Source organism: Thamnophis sirtalis, unplaced genomic scaffold, assembly GCF_051295495.1.
Source record: "Thamnophis sirtalis isolate CommonGarterSnake01/CBP01778 unplaced genomic scaffold, rThaSir2_p1.2 scaffold_3, whole genome shotgun sequence".
NCBI lineage: Eukaryota > Metazoa > Chordata > Lepidosauria > Squamata > Natricidae > Thamnophis > Thamnophis sirtalis.
The window spans coordinates 103,372,415-103,392,455 of record NW_028261383.1 but is presented as its reverse complement, the minus strand read 5'-3'; the positions used below and the strand labels follow the sequence as shown (position 1 = coordinate 103,392,455).

General features: G+C 39.8%; 1 protein-coding gene across 4 annotated transcripts in view; it reads left to right on the top strand.

Moving 5' to 3' along the window:
- Nucleotides 1-6,939: 6,939 nt before the first annotated feature.
- Nucleotides 6,940-20,041, top strand: part of SH3TC2 (SH3 domain and tetratricopeptide repeats 2) — a 50,243-nt gene continuing 37,141 nt past the window's right edge. For 3 of the 4 annotated variants that reach the window (XR_015695972.1, XM_014065009.2, XM_014065007.2), the window contains exon 1: nt 17,217-17,273. Coding sequence is in view for 3 of the 4 variants with exons in the window: in XM_014065009.2 (XP_013920484.2) it covers nt 17,252-17,273 (22 nt within the window). In the remaining variant the exon portion in view is untranslated. Of the gene's footprint in view, nt 7,384-17,216; nt 17,274-20,041 lie in introns of those variants that run through there. The other variant, XM_014065008.2, reaches the window with a different exon arrangement.

Here is a 20,041-nt window from a genome sequence, read left to right as displayed (position 1 = left end):
AAATGGTAAATTGTTAATACAGTTAATATGTATCAATAAATAATCAAGTGTTATGATGGCACATAAAAATAATTATACATGGTTGGCATTTCCAGACATTACATACCAAGTAAAAATGCAATGAAGATTTCAATATCAAATACTTTAGCTACTTTTTATTATATAGCAAATATTTTGATGAATGTTGTAGTGTTTCTTCTTTCATCTCTTCCTTTCATTTAACATTCAGCTTTGATTGAAAAAAATCAAGTAATTGTATTATGTAATACTGATAATATAAACTGTAATGTATCTATATATCTCTCTCTGTCTGTCTGTCTGTCTCTGTCTCTGTCTCTGTCTGTCTGTCTGTCTGTCTCTCTCTCTTTCTCTGATGTTTTCGCCTGAAGATGGCGAGTGAGACCTCACCGAAACATTGCCAAGACAATCTCAATCTTACATTGGAAAAGACCCGAATACAACAAGACCAGCATACTTACACCTGTGAAAATCTACGAAAACATATATTAACGCAGTAAGAAAAAAAGAAAAAACTACCTCCCTTTTCCAGCACCTTAAAGCTACAGGACATGAAATTAATTTTGAAGGAACCAAATTAATCTCCAAAACTGAACACTTCAACAAGAGAATAATTATGAAAGCTATTGAAATAGAGAAACATCCCCACAACATGAATAAACGATACCTCCCGCCTACCAGACATCTGTAAACCAACCCTGGTAAACAAACGAACCCCACCCATCACCCAGGCTGTTACAACACAAAACAATAATGGACACACACCCAGCACCAATCAGCATCAATCTACCAATCATGATACAGCCAATCAATCCACTTACTGAAACAAAGCCAGTACTCTACACCCTGCCACCAAGATTTATAGAAAGATGGCATCTCCGACCACACTTTAAGCCAAAAACACCAGCCTGAGGATGGCAAGTGAGACCTCGCCGAAACATTGCCAAGACAATCTCAATGTTACATGGGAAAAGACTATATATTATATTATACTCAATCATCATCATCATCATCATCTATATATCATTCTTTCCTTTCAGTACACGAAGGTATCTAAATAACAGACTATCAGGAGTTTCATTAAAGTATACAAATATCATTGTATTGAAATAACATGAAATATTGAGATTTATAACCTTAACATTAAAAAATATTGGCAGAAAAGCGAGACATCCATTTAACAAAGAAGTATTTTACCATCTCTTTAATATGCTATTTTGGATTTTTAATGGCATTGTTCCTGGCATCTTAAAAGAGAAAACGTATATGTGTCATCCCTTCAAGATAGTTCAAAGAAAGAAGCACAAACCAAGAATACTAATACTACCTTTATTGTACGGTTATAGTAACAGAATCGTGCATGTCTGAAAGACCTCTCACCCTTTACTTTTAATTTCCAGAAAACACCTGACATTCTTCCCATGTTCTTTTTCCTTCTGTAGACTGAGAAGCAAGGATTGTTTAAGCTGTAGCTGTTCCGCCTATCTCCCAAGGTTATTATTAAATACCATGAAACTAGTTATATGCTCAGGAAAACGGTGCCCCCCCCCCTTTCATACAAATGTTATAAGCTGTTGCTTAGTTGTGAATTTAGCTTGTTTTTTTAGTAGTGAAAATTTCCACAATGAAACCAATAGAAGAAAATCTAGTTGTGCCCATAGGACTCACTCCACCTATAATCCTTTATCCACATCTTCTTATGCAGATCATGCTCCTTTTTCATTCCCACATATGCATCCTGTTAGTCAATTCACTTGAAATGAATAGTGCCAATGATAGATATATTTGGATGGTTTTTATATAGCCTTTTTACCAGGGCAGTGGGATTTAAAGGACTTCATATGTTCCAAGTGATGATTGCTGTCTGGCATTTTCAGCTGAGTTGATAATTGCAAAGTGCTAAAACAGAAAATAAATATAATGTGCAGTAACATGATGATCAACAATCATAAGCATTGATTAAGACTTTGCATGGCTGCACAAAAGGGAAGAAATATCCCTGGGTATAAATATTTGGATGTGATCTGAAAGGGAGAGTGGTGCTGCAGTAGACGCATGTTCATCCCTAAGTTAAAACCATCATTTACAATTCTGAAGCTAGAATGTGAGGGCTCAACAAAAAAATAAAAAAGGAATGTAATTTATATGAGCTATATAATCAATATGCCTATGAAGTATAGAAAAAAACTCTGGACGCTTAGGAAGCTTCCATCTAACCTAAGTGAAAAGTAGCCTGTATGGAAAATGAAATATCTATATAATTACATGGAGGCTCGCCATATATTATTAATATGCAATACAGCTAGTTCTCCATCTACAACAGGTCATTGAGTGATCATTCAAAGTTACAACGGCAGTGAAAAAAAGCGACTTAATGACCGTTTTTCACACTTATGACTGCTGCAGCATCCCCATGGTCATGTGATCAATATTCAGACACTTGGCAACAAACTCATATTTATGACAGTTGCAGTGTCCTAGACTCATATGATCATCTTCCGAGACCTTCTGACAAGCAAAGTCAATGGGGAAGCACATTCACGTAACAGTCGTGTTATTAACTCAACCACGACAGTGATTCATTTGACAACTGTAGCAAGAAAAGTCATAAAATGAGGCAAAACATTTAGCAACATATATTTGGGGCTCCATTGTGGTCATAAGTCGAGAACTACTTGTATACAAGAAAGTCAGAAAAGCTAAAGCATAAAAGAAGAAAGGAAGGGAATTTTTGAAGGCATCTTTTTTGCATGCCATTGAACATAGTGTAACTTGACTTCTGCAGAGCATGAAATTTCACATCAGATTCTAAGCAGAGAGACTGATAAAGTAAGAAATGAGCTATGCTTTAATTAGTTGGATACAGAGCTGGTTAAACAATCACAAACAACTTACGAGGAACCATTAGAGGCTTTTTGTACGTTTAACCTGGAGAAAACAAAACCATGGAGGGACATGATCGAGGCACCACTCAGATATCTGAAAGATTGTCCTGAAGAAAATGGGGCAGAACTGTCTAGAGCATAGCTCATCTCTTACTTTATCAATCTCTGCTAGAATCTGATGTGAGACTTCATGCTCCGCAGAAGTCAAGTTACAGCTGCTCCATATGACAGGAGAAGAAACACTATTACATTTCTAATATTCAACATGCTTTACCTGGTTTCTGAATTAGCCTATTTTCTGGGTTCATATCACTAAGCCATAAGAAAACCTATTGGTCCTGACTTCATATAACAAACTAGCCACCAAAATTTAGAATAACCATGTTCATCATAACATACGTACATGCATATATTATTTTTCCCAATTAAATAGGCTGAATGAGCACCAGCCAGAATGCAACCAAAGGCTGTGTTTCCATATTGTAGGTTTCTTAAATCTATGGTTGCTCATCAAACCACCAATTTATACAAAACAGGAAGCCATGAACCATCGTTTATAATTCACATGGCTAAACTTAAAAGAGTTATAAGTGAACACAATAGACACTAATGTTATACATTAAGGTTGATGTGCAAACCTAAACTACAGAAGAAGGTTTGGCATGGCTAATATGGCAAAATTCATGACTCCATGGACAAGCTTTAAGCCCAACACCCATGTTCCATCTCAAGGGTAAGCAAACTTTCTTTTCTCTTGAAGTTCATATATCTTTAGAGTAATCCTATAAGGCACTTACTTACCCAGTAAAATAGGCCGAATCCATCAGTTGAGCTAAGAGCAGATGCAAACACATTCTCTTTGTTGTCTTCTTTTTTCCTCTTTGAGACATCTTTCTTTTCCTTGTCTTCATTGTCTTTTCAACACCTCTTTTCTCTCTCCTAAGCAGCAGGCTGTGGAGAAGAAAGAAACAGCTTTTCTCTAGACGGCTGACCTGATCTCTTGAAGAAAGCACATATTTGTGGTTAGGCTTAGGGTTGACTAAGGCAGCAGGCTACCTATCCTTCTTCTATCTGATCCACTACTATAGATTTTGTAAGATATAAAAGCCAGTGTACATTATACACCTTTGTAAAGAAAACTGTCTCAATGACAAAATACAAGCTATTGATCTAAATGGAATTCTGATGGTAAGCTCTTGACTGTCACACAACATGCTTTCTTTGAAAATAGTAGTGACACTTTGTTTATTGTAGACACTACTCACAGTACATCATTGGGCAGCTATTATTTTCCTCTTAGTAGCAAATTTCTTTGTGGAAAGAAAAGAAAGTGACAAAACAAATGACAAAGTAGGCAAAATAACTTGCATTTATCAGTAAGCTGATAAATACAAGTTGATTATGATAGCATCTTTTCTAAAAAAAAATTGTGAATAATGTAAAGCATCTGCACAATGGAAGTAGCATTCAAAAACATCCCTGCTTTATGCCTATGGAAGACAGAAAACTTTTTTTTTGACAGGGATCTATTTCTAAAGAGAATGCAGTGAATTGCAAAATCCTGTTGGTTGAGGTATCGAAATCTGACAAGGCAGGAAGCTGTGGGAATGATTAAATCCTATTTCTAGATTGAACCCGCATTGTGAAATCTTCTTATTTCAAAAGGCTCCTTAACTCTGGGCTGTTATTTGCAAAGATAGTAGTAAAGAACACATAGATGTGCTGTCCTAACCCAGTTTTGGCAATCTCTGATATATTCTTTTCTTTATTAATTGATGGAGGTTATCACAAGTTCCATTTTCCTCTTATATTTCTTACATTGTTTTTTTCAGGAAACTGAGAATTAAAGTGGTTCCTGGTAGATTTCAGATAAGTTTCATTTCAGGATATTAGAGGATTATTTCCCTAACTTAATTTATAATGATAAGTTAATAATACTTGTTTACTTTTGGTTATGGAATAGAACTGTTACAAAAAATTTGGTCGTATAATTTTGGATGTATAGGGTGTTGTGCACATCCTCTCACTGTAGTTTATTGTTTAGCAGGATAGGCGAATTAACCAACTCTTTTAAAAAATCATTTTTTTTCTTTACAATGTGTGATCCTAACTAGTAAAGGATTCTAACATACAATTACTTTTAGATCAAAGATACCCAACCTCTGCAAGTTAGGCCTGAATTTCTAAAATAGGATTTGAACACACTCGATAGCTAGAAGTTTAACTACTTGGAGGAATGAACATTATCTCAAGTGGATACAACCATGCCATACTGTATGTATGGGTGAGCTCAGGGATGTGTTTGCATTTTGGGAAGAAGGAGTTAGGAGTTCTTGATGGTTTTTTTAAAATTAAATCTCCCTTTTAATGGCTTATTTTTAGGTGGATTTAGGGGCTTTTCAAAAACTTGTGTGCTACAATTTATCTGAAATAATGAGATAATGGGCACAACTATTTCCTATTTGAAATGGCAGAATTGAAATGAGTGAGCATTTGTTTTTGTTTTTTTACAGATATCAAGTAGAGATGAAGGTAGAGAACAAATGAGACATTAGAAAAGTCTCACTTGTGAAATCTAGACAGGGAGCAGTGATTTCCAACAAAAGCAAGAGGGTAATTTGTCACAGTGACCAAATATGATGAACTGCTGTGTAGAATTCTTTTATCGGTATAAAAATGAGGATGTTTCTGGGGTCTTTTTCTCCAATTTCCAACTGTCAGGTCCCTGCATCTTTTAAACTTTATTCTGTTTTTCAGACAGTCTCTGTTCCATTGTATACTGAGATCAGAAAGTGTCCTGTGTTGACTTTTCTTCATTATATTTCCTGGTGCTCAGACACAGTGATTTTGTCTGTCCCAAATTTGCAGGGAATAAAAAGATTTGGCATAAGTGACTGCTGCCATCTGCTGACTGTAGAGACATTGGGGATATTTTTTTTCATCCATCTTCTTAGTAAATATGTTTTTGTGCTAGCCAGGAAGAAGGAAGGCAAAAAGAAATAATAACTTTTACTAAGTCAAGATGATATTACCGTAGCTCTTCCCTTGAGTTTGAATGTCATATCAATGTCACTCATTTTGTACACTTTTACATGCAATTTTTCCTCTCTGAAAGCTGGATTTACATCCATGGATTTGATCATTCACATGATCACTCTTGATTGTATGGGGACTGATTTTCCAGTGAAAATGGAAACAACAGCAATTATGAATGAAGTGTTAGCTATACAACTGAAGATTACCATGGAAATAAACTGTTTATTATTCATTTCAGCTGCCGCATGGAACAAATAGATGTTCTGTGCCACTAAAGACCTTGAATTTAGGTTTCTAAACAAAGTGATTTAGCCAGTGCCCTTCTTCCTCTGAAATCTGACCTCAGTGTGCGATAATCTTGTATTTTAGATGAAAGGTATCAAATGGTGCTATAGAATTTTAGCCCAGGTTGATTTGTACCTTGAAATAACAAGCTCTGGGACATAGGCTGATATTGTTATAGAGAACAAAATTGCCAGGAATTCACATCTGTGTAGCTTTTCAATCGGAACATCTCAAGATAAAAAGTTTCTTCCCACCTCCCACATCATTTATTGCATATTTTTATTCATAATCTTTGCTGTTCTTTGTTCCAAAGGAAATGATGTGCTGAAGGCAAGGCTGCTCTGAACTTCCTGTCACTCAGAAAAGAAGAAGCAAGGCAAATAATAATTGCTTTATTAGCTCTCTCCACACAAGAGTTTGTAGAGAACTTTAACCTATTTTTTAAAATTTATAAACCTTTTAAAATGCTTGTAACAATAATTTCCTCAAACTCTACCCTCAGAATGGGCAGCTGGCAACACTCCTCCCCCAAATGTTCTTTGAAATGCCTGGTTCATACTTTGCCAAAAATTGAGAAGTGAAATTGAAAGTGTTTGCCTCTTCTTGCTCATTCGCTGGGCAAAGAAGAAAACAAGTTGCAAAGGGTCTTTAGCTTGTGCTCCTCCAAGTTTCCCAGAACTGCCCCCACTTCCAAGTTGCGTATCTTGCCTATTGTATAACAATGGGCCTTTTGAGCGCTTGCCAACAGATCTCAGAAAGGAGACTGCGGTGACAGATTATTAAGTGATTTTAATGAGGTTTGTTAGTGCTCTGTGCTTTATCAGAATTTCTGTTGAGGTTTCTGAAGGGCGGAATTGCCTGTTAATCGAGATAAAAAGTTGTAAACCAATTGGTTTCCTGAATTTAATAGACATTTACAATCTGCTTATTTTATTCTTCTTTTAGAGCTGAGAAGAATTAGTTTTTTCCTCTATGCTGTAAGCGCGAGTACAATCCTAGGTAGTTTAGGCTATTTTTTCCAATGTATGAGAGAAAACTTTTTCCAACACATGAGAGAGAACTTTTGAACTTGAAAGCAATGAAGAACTCTTGAAAAATCCAATTAGTTGTATGGACAGATAAACTTACTATTGGAAATAAATGCAAGGCACTGCTTCAAGTAAGTAAAAGACGACTACTTTTAAGAATATATCCTTTCAAACATTAATGCACATTTTATATTATTTGCTTTATTCTTTATGTTATTGCATTATTATGTTATTATTATCCCCTTTTTCTTTCTTTATGTTAACAATAACCTTAAAACTAGCTGCTGTGTCTTAGCTGTTTCCAAGACTAATTGAAAGAGACAAGAATGTCATATGGGTGTTTAAGAATTTTCTTTTTAAACATAAGTTCTTCAGATATTAAAAAAAACCTAAAAGTATGTTACATGTAGATTTCAAAAAATGAGATGCTAGATTTAATTTTAAGCAATATGTTTCTCATATTATGAAAAATCAAGGCATACGGTAAATGCTTATTGATTTTATTCAAACTTCGGTTTCATTTCCCACTTTGATTTTTACAGATGTTAGATGGGACTAACATCTTAGAAGCATGCTGCTTAAGTAAATGGGTTTTGTCCAGAAGCTCTATTTTGTCCTCTTTGCAATCTATACTTGTAAACCAAGACATGTTATATTTTTTCACGCTAACTTCAGCTTTGAACAGATCAGGTTAAAAATTAAATGTTTCATTTAATTCATATTTGAATGTAATTAATTGTTGTTAATAGCAGAGCTGAAGCCTGAAACTACAAAAGTTATGGAGATGGCTTACGAAGCAGAGAGGCACAAATGGAAGCCTGTCACTTCTCTAATCAGATCTTTACCCTCCCATGCTTTCTGCCCTAGTTCCAGAGTGTAACCATTCTCCAATATAGAAGAATTGTTATGGGTATCTCTTCTTAAAATCTTCTTAAGTTTACTCTTTCCCAGAACAAAGCATTTAAATAAACTGGGTTAAAGAATAAATGCTTTTCCTCTTCATAGAATAACAACAGGTCTGGAGTAACAGGGACTAAACAATTTGAATAAATACAAGAAAGTAAATACTTGTGGAACAAGATAGCTATGGAGAACCAGTTTGGTGTAGTGGCTAAGACAATAGGCTAGAAACTGGGAGCCTGTGAATCAGTGGTGGGTTTCAAAAATTGTTCGAACCTACTCTGTGGGTGTGGCCTCCTTTGTGGGAGTGGCTTGCCACCCATGTGACCGGATGGGAGTGGCTTGCCACCCTTGTGACTGGATATGAAGATGCCGACGATACTTGTCAGAACCACCTTAATTTACCTCACACACAGTACTGGCATGCATAAGAATATGATGTAAACTTGTTTTTTAAAAGGCATCTTAGGTTTGCGTTAAAACAACTTCAACACACGCAATGTTCTGATTGCACCACAAACGCAGTAGTCATCCTTACCTTTCACAGAGGCACTGAGTTTTATAAATAGGAGCATGATAGTGTAGAATAATCATATCCAAGGACCAGTGGTGGGTTTAAAAATTTTTTGGAACCTCTTCTGTAGGTGTGGCCTGTTTTCCGGGTCCACTGGTTCTACCGAATAGGTGCAAACTGGTAGGAACCCACCTCTGCTGTGAATTCTAATCCCATCTAAAATACAAAGCCAGCTGGTGACGTGGGCCAGTCACTTTCTCTCAACCCTAAAAGTAGGCAATAGCAAACTACTTCCCAAAATGACTCAAGATTCAGAAGGATTTTGACAGATTTGAGCATTGGGCCCTAGCTAAAAAGAAGCAGCTCGGTGATGAGAGAATTATGGTCCTGCACTTAAAGTGGAAAAAAATTCAAACGTACAAGTATAGAATAAGTAGTACATAGCTCAATAGTAATAACTGTGAGTGAGATCTAGATATCCTAGTAGACCACCACTTAAGTATGAGCCAGCAGTGTGCTTGCAGCTGCCCCAAAAAAAGCCAACACAGTCCTGGGCTGCATCAGCAGAGGGATAGCATCAAGGTCACAAAAGGTGATAGTACCAATTTATGCTGCACTAGTGAAGCCACACTTGGAATATTGCATCCAGTTCTGTTCACCATGATACAAAAAAATGCCAGGAGTCTATGAAGAGTGCAGAAAAGAGCAACTAAGGTGATAAAGGATCTACAGGATAAATCATATGAAGAACGGTTAAGGCAGTGGCCTCCAACCTTGGCAACTTTAAGACCTGTGGACTTCAACTCCCAGAGTTCCTCATCCAGCTTTGCTGGCTGAGGAACTCTGGGAGTTGAAGTCCACAAGTCTTAAAGTTGCCAAGGTTGGAGACCACTGGGTTAAGGGAACAAGGTATTCTAGTCTAACAAAGAGAAGAATTAGGGGTGACATGATAGCTGTGTTCTGGCACATGAGGGGCTGCCACAGAGAAGTGTGGAGTCAACTTATTTTCCAAAGCTCCTGAAGGACAGAACAAGAAGGAATGATTGGACGCTCGTTAAAGAGAAACCTGGAAGTAAGGAAAAACCTTCGGACAGTGGAAAACAATTAACTAGTGGAATAGCTTGCATTCCAGATTTGTGGGCGCATCATCGCTGGAAATATTCAAAATGGATTGGACACCCATTTGTCTGAGATGGTGTAAGCCAGTGATGGCTAGCGTTTTTGTCGTCGCGTGCCAAAAGTGTGTGTGGGTTCAACAGCGCCTGCCTGCACCCATAATGAAATGCACGCACAACACCCCCCATTTTCCTGCATATGCACACATGACCCCAAGTCCCCCACACATGTGCCCTGCCCCCCCTTGCGACAGAGACCAGAAAATCAGCTGGCCGGCGGGAGGCACACACATATGCACGGTGGAGCAGAGCTGAGGCAATGGCTCACATGCCCACACAGAGGGCTCTGCGTGCCACCTGAGGCACGCGTGCCATAGGTTCGCCATCACAGGTATGGCAGCCATGGGCAGGAAGTTGAACAAGAAGATCTCCAAGGTCCCTTCCAGCCCTACGATTCTATGATTCTATAATCATTAATCAATAAATTAAGGAATAGAAGCAGAAAACATGAGCAAAAGTTTAACCACTGAACAAAAGCAATTCCTATGCTTCTCCCAATGTTTTTTCCTGCAACTTTACTCTCCTGAGTTGCAGTCTGGTCAAGAAATCCACTTCTCATTCATGCCAGTCTCAGATCTGACTAGGAAAGAAGAAACTTCCAGGGGCACTTTTAGCATGAAACCCACACAGGCATGTAAGTAGAGCTCGCTTTTTTCCTGTAGTAAGAAAGACCAGCTCACTTCCATTGCTCAAAGTTACGTAATTTTTTAATTTTCTTATTCCATTGCCCAAATACAGGCTGCCCTGTTCCAGTTTAGGATTGCCAACTCTTGTTACAAGTCTTCTCTTTACACACTTCCCTCAGTTCTCCAAATGCTAAGTACAATCTTCGCCTTGGTATTTAGAACTGATGTTGAAGTTCAGTAGTGGAATTTATGTTTTACATGCAGAAGCTTCCAGGTTCAACCTCTGACATCTCCAGGTAGGAATGGAATTTTTTTTGCCTGAAGATACTTTGTTGGTGGGATGGTTTCAACATGAGATAAATTTTACGTTCCATCAAGTAGCATTGGAGCTACAAAGAAAACAGTACCACAGCACTCTGGATAAATGTAAATAGAGCAAAGAACATAATCCTGATATAATTAGAAACAATTTAGCATCATGGAACATAATGATCCTGAGTTCCCACTTCTATCATAATGGCATGAATAACTTGGTGTTTAATGTCTTTTAGAGCAGCGGCTCCTAACCTTTCCAGCGTGGCGGCCCAGCCTGATGCGGCCTGGCCTAGAGTGGCAGGTGCGCACATACATGGACAACTCCATTTGTGTGAGCCAGGGGTGCATGTGTCCTCCCCTTGTGCAAATTGACCTTTGCACACGAGCAGAGAGTGTTTGTGGTCGTGTCTAAAGCTTTACTCGTGTGAGTGGAGGACACTTGAGTGGAGGGCGCTTGTGCTCGTGCACAAAGCTCCATTTGAGCAATTGGAGCTTTGCGCATGAGCACAAGCGCCCTCTGCTCACACGAGTGGAGCTTTGTGCACAAGCATTTGCCCATCTCTCCTGTGGTCTGGTTTCAAACAGGTCATGGCCCGGTATTGGGTCATGGTCCCGGGGTTGGGGACCCCTGTTTTAGAAATTTACTTCTTACAGAGGGGATCTTAAGAAGTGAAATCCAGTCTCTCAAAGACTACCACCAGTTATCTGAGGCTTACAGTCTCCCCGGCATAGTCATGTGGATTATAGCCAAGTCTTTTCTTAAGAAAGGCCTGTAACATCCTCCTATGCAGGTTGATGCTTGCACTCTACCTCCATCCAACGGCCATTGATTATCCTGCATTATTTATGGACTTCAAGGTACAGTACATTGAAGATGCAAGATAGCAGATATTTCTAGCGAGGCTTAAGAGCAGAACAAAATAGGCCATGAGTGAAAATAGCAACTGCAAAGGTGAAGAGCAAATGAAGGTGAGTCCAACTGACCACCACTTGGTAGATGCCATCTGAGCAATGAGAAATCAAACTGTCGGAAGCAGTTCCCTGTCTTCCAGATGCCCTTTCCTTTAGAGAGGTAGAAGGAGGATTTCTAATCTGGAGAAATGCCATATTGACCTGTTGTGCCATCTATGGAATGAAGACCAGGCTGGAGAAACTAGCACTGAAATAACTGGAACCCATCCAATTGCCAGAAGGAAGGGAATGGGCATTCAGGCTCCACTGAAGGCAAGGTTGTATGGGGTTTTATTCCCTCTGTGCTTGCAAGGGTATTCTGTGCTGCGATCCTTTGAGGAAGAAGTGCAACTTTTGGCAAATGTTTTTGGGTTTCCAATGAAGACAAACTGCAACATTGGAGCTACCGGTTCTGCAGTTGAATTCTGAGAATAAGAATCTGACATTTGAGATGCATGACCACATCTGCGTGGTGATAATGAGTGATATCTAGGCATGATTCTGTTTTGGAAGTGAATATGCTGAAACCAGATATATATATATAAGCTCTTCTGAAAAATTAAATTAAAACTAGACCATCATTTCATATTTCAGGGAAAAATCAGGAAAATTCAAGGTAAGATTCCAAAACATTTTGAAAGCAGGTGCTATGATTATTTTGAAATCCTGCCACACAAGAAGAGGAATAAGAATGAATAAGATGGGTGCATGAATAGGAGAAGTTGTGAGCTTTCCTCTTGAAGCTTTGTTTACTCAGGTAAATAGACAAAAATTGGCAAGTGTTTGGAACCATTGTGGTTACTGACGCTTCACTCACTGCATTTGATAACAAAGCCTCCTAATTCATAGAGCTAAATGATATATCTCATGTCTTTTTATCTTGCAATATCAGTGCACCATGGGCTTTTGCCTTGTGTGACTTTGAATTACAATGTCTATGCTTTAGGAATCTCTCTGTGAATATATGTGTATGTACAGGATTCTATTAATGTTACTTTAAGGATGAGTGCATGATTTCATTTCATTGCAACTGGTTATTTTAAGCAAAACCTTTTTCAAGTCAAACTCAATTCTTGGTGATCTATAGGGATATCTATGTATAGTTTTTTTTCAGCATGACTCAGAACAGTTGCCTTCATCCAGTTTTCCCAATATAGTTTGTATCCTGTTAGTTTCTGATGGCTTCTTGTCTAAATGCTAATCAAGCTTAGCTTTTAGAGAGCCCAGCGATACAAGATTTTAACTCTTTCCCTGCTGTCACCTTTAATGCAAACTGTATGGAAAATTCCAAGGAGATATTTATTTCTGAATTTCCTCCTAGTGGTGTGGAGGAATTAAACATGATCAGTCAATCCCAGTTATTTCTTCTTTCCATTGGGAAAACTCCATATTTATACATATTCCCTTATCCACATGTGCTACGAAATATCTATACAGAATTGGACTGGATTGGATTAATATTTTTTAAAAAGTTGTTCTAAGTTTCTATTAACTTTTCCTTTTTTTCTATTTTTTTAATTTTTAATTTTGTTTATACAATCATATCATCTTTGCAACACATTTTACATCTTTTACATATCTGCTGTGTTTCCTTTGTCTGTAAATCTACACACTTTTCCTAAGCCACTTAATGTACATATTTAATCTGGGTAGTTAATTAAGTACCCAATATACTTTGTGAAAAAAAATTGGACTCAACCAGTAGAATGTTTCCTGTTTCGTGGAACCTGGAAAATGCTTCCATGTCTATTTGGGTAGAAGTTATATCTCTTACCGTATTTCTCTGAAAATAAGACCTAACCAGAAAATAAGCCCTAGCTTTTTTATAGTGTGCTCCTAATATAAGCTCTACCCCCCCCCCCAAAAGTGGTTAAGGTCATCATCAGCCAGGTAGGGGTGTATGTGTGGGTGTGGGCATAGCCAGAAACAGAGATGCGAGGGTGTGGGAGCTGACAGTGTCTGGCAGCAGCCTCAGGCCATATAGTGCAGGTGAGTTGTTTACCTGTCCAAGCAGCAGGCTGGGAGGTATGTGATCTGGATGCACCGCATGAGCCACAGGAAAGCTGAGACAGTGGTCTGGAGCAGGCAGATGGCCACAGGAGGCTCATCTTTGCATCTCTCGGCTTGCTCGTGGCCCATGCATTGCTTTGGGATTGCCTACCTTCTGCCCCGTGCATCTGCCTCTGTCTGCTGCCAGTGCCGCCACATGAAGATGAGCCTCCTGTGGCCAACTGCCCACTCTGGCCCCTCAATTCTCATCTTTCTCAGATGTCTCCTCCCCCCCCCGCGCCTCTGCTTTTGTCTGCTGCTTGGACAGGTAATCAACTGACCTGCATTGTGCGGGCTACGCAGCCTCAGAGTACGCCAATCAAGGGGCCATCAGGCTGTAGGTGCTGCCGGACACCATCCACCATGCACCACCTCTTGTGCGCATGCTGGGAGTGGATGCCTAGCTGGGCTGATCACCCTGATAGTGTGATTCCCCCAAAATAAGCCTCAATGCTTATTTTGGAGTCCCCCCAAAATATAAGACCAGGTCTTATTTTCAGGGAAACACAGTGGCACTTTGGAAAGACCATGCAGTGCAATCGTCCTAAATTTCTTGTGCTTAGAAGTAATTTTAACTTAGTCTAAATTTTCCCTTTGTTCTATGAAGGGGGCTTCCAGGCTGTTAGGACCATGTTCCAGAATGCACAATCACTGCAATAGCTCAGCCTTTCTTTTCTTTTCACTTCTTCTTTAATTGAAAAAAAAAGTAAGTTCAAGTAACAGGAACATGCAGGAAGATTACAAATAGAAGATGATGTCACCTTGAACACCACAATATTCCATGTATATGGCAGGGTAATTCAAAGAGATAAACTTTGCTTGGAAGCATTCTGCCCTCTTAATAGAGAAGGACCGGTAGTAATTTTGTTGGTTCTACCATGAGCTGAAGGATCCTGGGCAAAAGGTCCTTCAAAGAGTCAAAGTACTCTTCATAATGGTCCTCCATCTCTTTATTTCTCTCCCTCTTATTATTATTTTTTCTCTGCCAACACTCTTTCTGACTCTCACACCTTCTCTGGCAGAATTAGGACCAACTTTCTCTCTCTCCCTCCCCCTCCCTCTCTCTCCCCACTCCCCCCTTTATATCTCTAATGAGTCTTTGGAGAAAGAAGGGAGAATAGGAGAGGCAGAAAAAATGCTTGCTTATGAAGGATTGTATTTACTTCAGTTGCAAAGCACCAGTAGGCTAATCTTTGCTGTGCCTCTTTTAGTCTGCTTCCCCAGGAGATTTGGAAAGATTTAAGTTTGCATGTATATTTTTATATAATTTTATTTAAAGATTTAAAAGGAAAACAGCAGAATCAATACTACTCTTCAGGACAAATTGGCAAGACGAGGGTGGCAAATATAATTGTCTAATTTTGTATGCATGCTCCTGCAAGAAATGATAGGATTATGTGTGTTTCCACTTAACAGCAGCCTTGCAAGCAAACATAATTCTGTACGTACGTGTGTGTACACGTACACACACACACACACACACACACACCAGTATAGTAATAGTGAATGAAGCAAACTATGTGCACTTCAAACAAGTTGGGATATGGATTCACACAATGTATGTATTAAGGCTTTTAAAGTATCCCAGCAATCTTTATCCAGTTCAGCAAGATGCCTTCTCCTCAAAAATACTACACTTTCTTGTGTCCTGGCTTCCTAAGGAAATCCCTTTCCCCTTTAAACAATCAAGGAATAATTTTCCTATTTCCTCTCCCTCCCCTGCTCACTTTTCTGAGCAGCCAAAATGCCAATTTACTGGCAGCTGCGGGACAGTACGAACAGCCTTTGCTGCTACATTCTTTGCATTCCTCTTGTAAGTGTTATCTGCCAAAGGTCAAAATGGTAGGTGAGCCATAGACAAACACCTAGGGTTTGCCAGTTCTACTGCCATTATATTTTTGCACAGACTCTCTGGGAAGCAGAAAACACTCTGGGGCTGCCCATATTGCTTAGCATGTGAAGATTTCTAATGGTGGGACTGTTTCACGTATAAAGTAAGTATTGCTTATATCCCTGTACATATCTGAAAGGAATTTGGATGCTTTGTAATTATAATGATTAGATTCACAGTATTGATAAAATGAAGTTTAAAGAAGAGGGGACCAAGTCAGGGAGAATCATATTGTTTGGGATGGTTGGAAGATAAGCAGGATCAAATCTATTTAACACTTGGGCCGGAGATCTTCAGGAAATTCCATACATGGAAAGTTGGTGGGGGAGGTAGATTTTTTTTTAAAATCCTGCCTTTATCATTTTAGTAAATTAGTCATGGAGGAGAACATACCTAATATGTCTTTCTCCTATTTTTTCCACAAAGACTATGATGACTGGACCAAAGTCATCCCGATGGCTTTTGTGTCTTAACGCAGGACTAGAACTCATAAAACTTCTGGTTTTTAGTCTGGCGCTTTAACCATTAGACCAAAACAGCTGAAAAATAATGTCCCTAAAGAAACAGCGTGTCCGCCACTATTTGAACATATTCTGCCTGGCAAGTGTACTGTGAGGGCCAAAAAAAGACGACAACAGAAAGGAATAGTGGTAATTTGCAGTAATTCCAGCAGGTTTTGTAAAGCAGTAAATATTATTCCAAAATACCAAACATGTCTCTTTGTCTAAGGGTAGTTTATATCACCTGTGTCACTACAATAGCAAGTGAGGAGGCATACAACTCCAAATATGCCTGTGTGTAGAAAGGCCTATTCTTTCAGCTGCAACATTCACTTAAGCTCTGTCTGTCTGTCTGTCTGTCTGTCTGTCTCTCTCTCTCTCTCTCTCTCTCTCTCACACACACACACACACACACAAACACAAACACAAACACAAGACAGGTTACCACCCCCCACCCGTACTTTCTTCCTAACTCAATTTCAGCTCTGCCATTTCGGTTGATGTTTAACTAGCGGCGAAACTTTTCGCTTTCAAGGGCAGAGAGGGACACTGGAAAGGGTCGGCTTCCGCAGGTGGCCAGACCAGAAGAGCTAGTTTTAGCAAAAGCCAGGCGGGCCCTCTCTCGATCCAGCCGCCGGCAGTCTGACGGTAAACAAATCGACGGCCCGTTTCTCCTGCCAAGCTCCCCTCGCATCCCACCGCAGGGGAGCGGAACGTGCGTCAGGAAGGGCGCAAGCCGCGCCGGCTGCATAAGCTCCGGTTGGAGTGAGCTTCGCCACGGGAGCTGTTTACGGTTTGGCTCCCGGGAAACTCTGACCTCACCGCGCAAAGGTGCTGCCGGGAAACGGAGCTCCCTGGCAGATAAGCCCCGGAGAGGACATTCCTTTTTCTTTTGCGGGACAGCCAGCGTGGTCGGCAGGGAAGGAGGAGCGGAGAAGGCGCGCCCGCCTCCATTTCCCGCCGCTGCTTTTGCGCGGGGAAGCTTGTTCGGATCTCTGAAAGTTTTCAGTTCCTTCTTCCCCATTTCGCGACTCAGGCATCGTGGGAAGAGGACTCAGAGGGTCGGAGTCCGAAGTGAATGTCTCCAGATGAAAGGCCAGGTCAGTGAAGCTGGTTTTCTCGGCTGCGTCGCGAAAAGAGCGGAGCCCCTTCCTGATCATGGGGTTGTTGGTCCAGGTCCGCCTTCTGGGACAGCCTTATCTGTCATCGCAGCGGGCGGCAGCAAAGCCAGCATTCCGGGCTCAACCCTTCTTACGTGCTGGCCTCAACTAACCCCGATAGACCTCACCCCATTCCTAAGGGATCTGAAAGGGGCGTGCATAAGCGAACCAGCCTGCCTACCGTCCCTGTCCTATTGTCCCCCATTTATTCGTACCCATTTACTGTGTGTTCATATTTATGTTTATACTCATACCTGCTCTCGTTTACATGTTTGACAAACTAAATGAATGAAATGAAATGAAAATCAGCTCCCAACCTGGTCACCTGCACCAGACGTCCACTGCAAATACCCAGATTTTGGCAGCCCAGATATGTTGCAATTGGACTGGGCCGCCAGAAGTTGGGATGGAAGACCTCAGGGGGGTGGTGGGTGGGATGCCAGGTTCAGGAGGTCTGTTGAGAGCAGCTCAATTACTATTTCCACTGAATCCCAAGACTTGAGAAAGAAAGAGAAAGTTATGAATGACTTGTCATTGGAAAGTTTTCATAACATGGCTATAAAGCTGTAAAACAACGCCTCTGGATAGATAATCTCCAATCTACCCAACGGTGTCATTTCACAACTTTGTAGTCATTTTACTTATTTATCTGAAATGATGGAAGAAGCAATGAAAAGAGATGTTGGGCAGCAGCATCTGGATACTTGCTAGAATTCTGTAAAGGAGGCAGGACATTTGGGCAATTAAAAAAAAATTAACTGGAAGAACTTCTGTTAGTGGCACAGGCTGCTGGAGTGTTGCATTTATTTATTTTTAAAGGTTGCAATGTGCTACATTGGGCAGCTACTTCCAAGCTTCATGGATCTTCCTTGGGAAATCCTCCCCTAAAGCTGTACCAATCCTCATAAGATCTATTTCTTTTTGCCTGATCTCATTGCATAATCAATTATTTAACAACATAAACCCAGCTTCTTTAAACAGCCTCCTTGCATCTGGCTCCTACCTCTTCCTCCAAAAAATAAAGTGTGCCTTTTTTTCTTTTCAAACAACCATCCAAAGCAGGCAAGTGAGACGAGAGGGATTACTAAATTATCTTTAAGGCCATCCACCCTGAGTTTTGTAGTTAATCAGCCTCTCCAATCCTTGCCTAGAACTTCAGATTATTCAACACGTTGGCCTTAGTAGCTAAACAGGGAAACCAGAACCCATCTGCAGCTGTTAATTACCAACAGGCATATCAATGGAGAGCCTTTGCAAAGCAGTGTAGAAAAGACTTCTCAGTAAAACCTGTATGGCTCAATTCTGCATATCCGTTCAGAAGTTAGTTCCAGGGTAAATTCATTATGGCAACTTTATTATTCCGGGATGCTTTCAGTACTTTAGCCTTTTGTTTACACCATTCAAGATATGTTTACTTAGGTATAAGCTATGATATGTTGGACAAGCTACATCCACTGTAGTGTCGTGTGTGGTCCAGTTCTAAGGCATTCTTACAGATTCTGCTCTCTGTAGCACCTCTGTTCTCTTTGATCCTATCCATTACCTTCTTCTATTTTCCTCCATCAACCTGCAGCTTTGGATAAATACCTTAGCTATGGTTAATGCCAGGTTTGACTTAATGTCTATGGCAAATACATTTAGAATGAAGATCTCTTACTAGTGTGGTTATTTTTTACTCTCCTTTGCCAAATAGCTTAGTTGTGGTTTTCCCCATCTTGAGCAGGGAAACAAACAAGCAAATATTTTTATTCCAACTTTTGATAAAGAATGGGTTCTCAATACATTGTCCTAGTTATGAGGGTCTCTCTCTCTCTCTTTGAGCAAGGCTACATTCCCCCACTCTACCCCTCTGAGTAAGATCCTAAACTCATAGTTCCAATGATGACCAGAATTATATTTCTGATGGTATATTTCTATAAACCCTCATTCTTAAATCTGAACGTACATTGCCCAATTTCAGATATATACAAAATACCTAAAATAAACCTAATATAAACATTGCTGACCTTTGGAAGTATAAGATTGTTAATCTAGCTAGAAGTGTGATACATGGTGGCTTACATGAAGTTGCTCTGTTTTTAGAAGACAGGCTATAAAAAGCTTTCCTGGTACCGAATAAAAGAGAGGAATGTCTCTTTAATGATGAAAAAGCTAGATATTGTGCTGTATCTTTTCATTGTTTCCAATTAAAGAGCCAGAAATTGTCAAATTAGTGTGAGTGAGAGTAGCAATGGATATGATTTAGAATATACAGTAGAATAACAGAGTTGGAAGAGACCTTGGAGGTCTTCTAGTCCAACCCCCTGCCTAGGCAGGAAACCTATACCACTTCAGTCAAATGGTTATCCAACAGCTTCTTAAAAACTTCCAGTGTTGCCGCATTCACAAACTGTGTTGCATAAACAGCAGTTCTCATTTGCCTAATTTGCAACGTATGCCAACTCAAAAGTTACGAGGTTTCCAAAGGGGAATCCAAACCAACTGTATAAAAAGGTTTTGAGTTTTCCACCACCACCCACCAAAGCTCAGAATGCTGAGAATGTGTTGCCTGGCATTTGAAACACAATCAGAAAAGACGTGCATGTGTTTGTTTGTAGTGCTGGGAGGAATAAACCACTGAAACGAACAAGTTATTCAAAGCATTCCCTGCCTATCGGGAGACTGGCCCAGGCATACCTCCCACCTTGCAATGGCCATCAACAGAGGCA